Genomic DNA, 4,953 nt, shown 5'->3' with positions numbered 1-4,953 from the left:
AATCAAAATACACGTACTTAAAATATAAAATATGCAGATATGAAGTCTGGTTTCCTGAGAAATTAAACATAACTGAACTTATGCTTTTTATCATAAAATTTAGATCAATTTCTTAGAAAACAGGACTACTTATGTCACTTTGCATCACAGTTAAATGCATCATTTAAGAATCTTTAGATTAAGATTTTTGCAATGTGATCAGAAGTTACAGTAAAATATATTTCTGTATTCTAGTGGCTGCGAGCTGAGGTATTTGAGTCATAAGTTATTTGTTTCTGTAAAATGATTAAGAAGTAGAGGAGATATGTTGGAAGTTGTGTTTTTAGACAAAGTGTTGCTAATGCAGCTCATTGTGTTCTCCCTAGACATTTACGTTTAGAGAACATATTGATGTGTTCCCTTCCATTTATTCCTTTTCTTAAAAAGAAAGTCTTAACTTCATAAAACCTGCAGAAACCCTGTAACTGAATGTTTATTTAATAACAATAGATAGTAGCATGCTGAAAGTGTTCCGTTTTAGGTCAGTATATTTGTTGTACAAAATCCCCAAAATGATACTTAAGTACAGTATTGTTTATGTTTCGGCTCCACATAATTTGAGGTCAGTAAGACTTGTTAATGTTTCTGAAAAAGTAAAATGCTGCATCTGTTTGATCAAAAATACAATAAACTAGTAATAATGTGAAATATTTGAACTATATTTGAATATCATTTAAAATGTAATTTATTCCTGTGATGCAAAGCTGAATTTTCAGCATCATTCCTCCTGTCTTCAGTGTCACATGATCTTCAGAAATCATTCTAATATGCTGATTTGTTGCTTTAAGAAACATTTATTATTATTATCTTATGTTGAAAACAGTTTGATAAATAGAAATGTCAAATCTTGTACAGAATTAGAGTCTTTACTGTAACTTTTGATCAAGTTAATCCATCTATGATAAGTATTAACGTTCAAAAGTATTCATTTTACGGCAGTAATAAAGCACCTTACACTTTGGTGTAATCAAATAGAAAATGATTTATTTATACACTCCTCTTGTACACATAGACATGAACGAAATAGAACTTTCTCGAGATTTACAAACATATTTAAATAATTCATCAAAACGAGAAAAAAAAAAAAGATCACATTTGTTATTGCACTTCACCCTGTATTCACAAATGCAACGATGTAAACAAAGCACAAGGCTTAACAGGCAGAAATGAATGTTTTGTTGTCGGCCTCTCGTCTCACTGTGTGTTGTAGTACTGCGAGTGATAGGGCTGGTATGGACTCATCATGGAAGGGTTGCTGGGATGGACAGGGAGGCTCTGTAGGGTGCTGTACTGATACAGGGCCTCCACAGGCAGGGTCGGCAGGCCTCCGGCTGTAGCAGGACTGAAGTGAAATCCCGGGCCGTAAGGTGCCGGGGTCTCCTGGACCGCCGAATAGTAGCTGGGATATGGAGCGGCACGGAAACTGTGCAGATCGGAGTAATGCATCATATGTGAGGCCACCTTGGCCTGGCAGGCGTGAGCCAGACTGTCCTGAACGGTCCGTTTCAGCTTCATGCGTCGGTTCTGGAACCAGTTTCTGATCTAATGGAAAGAAACATGGGATAAGTTTACATTGAACACATAAACAAAAGTTAAATCACTATTTTTTGGCGCCCCCTTTGGTTAAAAGAGTGGAATTACACATTTGTTGCGGTTTTCAATTCCAGTCCTGGGGCCCCCCTGGTCTGCACATTTTGCATGCAACACACCTGACTGAGATCATCAACTCGTTAGTTCAGCTCCTGGATCTCTCTCTCCTAACGAGTTGATGATCTCAGTCAGGTGTGTTAAAATAAGGGAGACATGCAAAATGTGCAGAGCGGGGGGCCCGAACTTTTTGCAAAATATCGTCCCTAAAAAAAAACATGCTCCTAGAACAGACGTTTGGAAAAGACATTCAAATGATATATGATTTATGATGATTACTAAAAGATTTGATAAAGAAAAAAGACAACAACAAAAAAGAGCGCCGAACGTCCCACAGGTGGGACGGTGACAGTTAAGGGGTTAACAAAAATGTCTACAAATTTATACTACTACAAATTTCGAAACAGTTTGACGTAACGAAGCCTCGTTCACTGAAATCACTTGACTTTGTCAGTTTGCTACATGCTCCGAATCAAAACAAATGATTCGCAGAGATTTCGTACAAAAAAGGTACAAAAAACTAACACGCAGTCGCCTTAAATCACATTATTAAACCCATTTAAAATAATAGTAATAATAAATACAATAAATCAACCTCATACCTGTTTATCAGACAGATTCAGTCTTTTGCAGAGCTCGGCTTTGTCCTGGGCTCCGAGATAAGCGTTTCTCTTGAAGGCTCTCTCCAGACTGTTGATCTGCTCTGCGGTGAACGCAGTTCGGGGTCTGCGGCCGGTAGAGGGAGATACCGACGGCGCCGGTCCTTCAGGGGCCCCAGGTGAGAGAGAGGGGCCACCCTCGCTCTCGTACCCTGATGTCTCCTCCTCCTCCGCGCTGCTGCTGCTGCTGAAACCTGGCTCTGATGCTATCAGAAAACAAAGACAAATGAGCACAAAGATTCAAATATGAAGTCAGGTAACAAAACAACAGCTACATAACAGAGAAAGAGGAAATATATTGTAAATTTGCATTTAAATGGATATTGCTCAACTGAATAAATAAATAAATACAAATGATATGACATAAAGGTAAAATAAAATAAATTCTATACAATCTGTAATTTTGTTATAAGCATTACTTTTAAAAATATTTGCCGTAAGCCAATTTTAAAAATAGGATAAAACTACTTGAAATGGATTTATACTTAATGAATAATGAATTCGTTTGTTTAACACAAATGTGTTAATTTGATTTATTATTGTATTATTCAACAGTACTTTTAACTTTTGTTATTATGTTTATTTAATCTATTTTTACTATTAATCTATTTATTTTAATATATTATAATTCAATAAATATAAAATACCAATAGTATTTCAGATGTGTATTTTACTTTAAATAATTATATACCATTTAAAATAACCCTTCTATTTAAAAAAATATTTCAAATGTAATTTATCCCGGTGTTGGCAAAACTTACACTTTAAACTTAACTTTTAACTATGTTATGCTAGTTTACTGTTAAACAAATTAAAAATAGTATTTTAGACCAGTATTTTTTCACTTACCAGTATATATATATATTTAAGATGTTAAAGATTTTATACTATTTCACTGATAATTAAATTAAGAACAAAATAAAATAACAATAGTACTTTTAGATCAGTATTTCATTCTTCAACAATGTAAACATGGATTATTGGAACAGTTTCTTACCGTGAGTGTGTTGCTGGATGATATTGTTGTCATTGGGCTCGGTATCTTGTGTAGATGTACACAACAAGCTGTTTCCCGGTTGTGCTGGCTCCATACGTTTCTCCTGATCCTCCATGTTTTCCGGTCTCCATCTGCTGTAGAAGCCAGGAAGGCTCTCAGAGGCAGAGGTGCTCGGGACGTCCTGGCCGGGAGAGACCCAAGAGTTTGAGGGAAGTGTGGATGCCGAGGCCTGGCTGCTTTGAGAAAGCCACTCGATGGAAAAATGCCCCTTCATCTTTGAGAACCAGCTGTGTCCAAATCCAGCAAAGAAAGACAGATCTCCAGTATAACACAGGCCAGTTGTGCAGTTCTTCTTCTTTAGGGTGAGTTCGAAGCTGAAGTCCCGTGTCTGAGTGAGTCAGATGTGTGTTTGTGTTCTGATAAGCATGGCTTTGGGTTCACTGATCGACACCTCCAGTATGAGGCTCAAGTATTTATAGGACTAATCCCAGCTCATTTACAATTCACTTCGCCCCGGATCAAAGGAAACGTCCTGATCTCCACCCCTTCAGTTTTCACAAGTGTGGTAATGAAGACGTCTCAATCGGCCTTGAGTGAACCCATTAACTCCTGGCACCAGTAAGTCTGGAGATGTAATCCCCTCCCTAAAACCATCTCTGATCCTGTCTCCTCTCTGAGGTGTGCATGTGTGCGTGTGTGATTTCATGTGTTCACGTTAGAACAGTGTGATGGAGGAAGTTCAAGGTTAAAAACAGAGGCTTGGAATTCATAATCGAGAGCAATGTTTGCTAATCCCTAAAGTGAAATAGTTTTAGTTATTTGACTAAAATGGTGCAAAAGCATCATCGCATAATGTCTACAGAGCTAAATCCACTTTAGACTTAAAAGCTTTCTTTCTTTCTTTCTCATTGCAGAATAAAAAAATAAAGATTTCGATCTTTTTTAGTCCTTTTATTATAAGATATCTTGAGAACAGAAATGCATCCTTTATTTATTTATTTACACATGCATGCATGCACAAAAAAAATAAGTAAGTCCCTTATCAGAAGAACAGAAATGGTCATGTAAAACAACTACTTGAAAATGTTTTGATTTGTTTGTTTGTTCATTCATAAATTTACAGTTCCTACACCACACAATGAAGCTCAAACATTTCAGGGTAAAACAAGAAAAGGATTGCCTGATTGATTGTTTGTTTGTTCCAGCACTACAAAATGAAGCTCAAACGTTTGTTAAATGAGAATTTATTTATTTATGTATTTATTTCAGCACAATAAAATTATGTTTTCAAAAGCCCTTTATTATAATCTCTTTAGAACAGAAATGTCAACAACTTGCAAAAGGACATCCAAATAATTTTTTTAATTATTATTTCTTTAATACGAGTCAGTTGCAACACAACAAAATGAAGCCCAAACATTTCATAGTGTCAAATGAGAAAATTATTTCCTATATCTTTATATTTATTCATTCGTTCAGAGTTAGTTTTACTGATTCCAATACAAAAGATAAAAATGTTTCATGGTCTTTTTTTTCATAGTGTCTTTAGAATACAAATTATTGTTAACCTATATGTTTATTTATGAAAAACCAGTTTGTGTATTTGTTGTT

General features: G+C 35.7%; 1 protein-coding gene across 1 annotated transcript; it reads right to left on the bottom strand.

The window, feature by feature from the left end:
• Positions 1-1,145: 1,145 nt before the first annotated feature.
• LOC107554518 (homeobox protein vent1-like) lies at positions 1,146-3,616 on the bottom strand. Its single transcript, XM_016237037.1, has 3 exons — positions 3,343-3,616; positions 2,289-2,572; positions 1,146-1,581 (listed from the first exon to the last, which is right to left on the bottom strand). The coding sequence occupies exons 1-3, from the start codon at positions 3,614-3,616 to the stop codon at positions 1,234-1,236; spliced, it is 906 nt and encodes a 301-aa protein (XP_016092523.1). The 3' UTR covers positions 1,146-1,233.
• Positions 3,617-4,953: the final 1,337 nt, after the last annotated feature.

Source organism: Sinocyclocheilus grahami, unplaced genomic scaffold, assembly GCF_001515645.1.
Source record: "Sinocyclocheilus grahami isolate Dianchi unplaced genomic scaffold, SAMN03320097.WGS_v1.1 scaffold505.1, whole genome shotgun sequence".
Classification (NCBI taxonomy): domain Eukaryota; kingdom Metazoa; phylum Chordata; class Actinopteri; order Cypriniformes; family Cyprinidae; genus Sinocyclocheilus; species Sinocyclocheilus grahami.
Note: the sequence above shows the minus strand (reverse complement) of the source record. Positions and strands in the feature narration are given on the sequence as shown.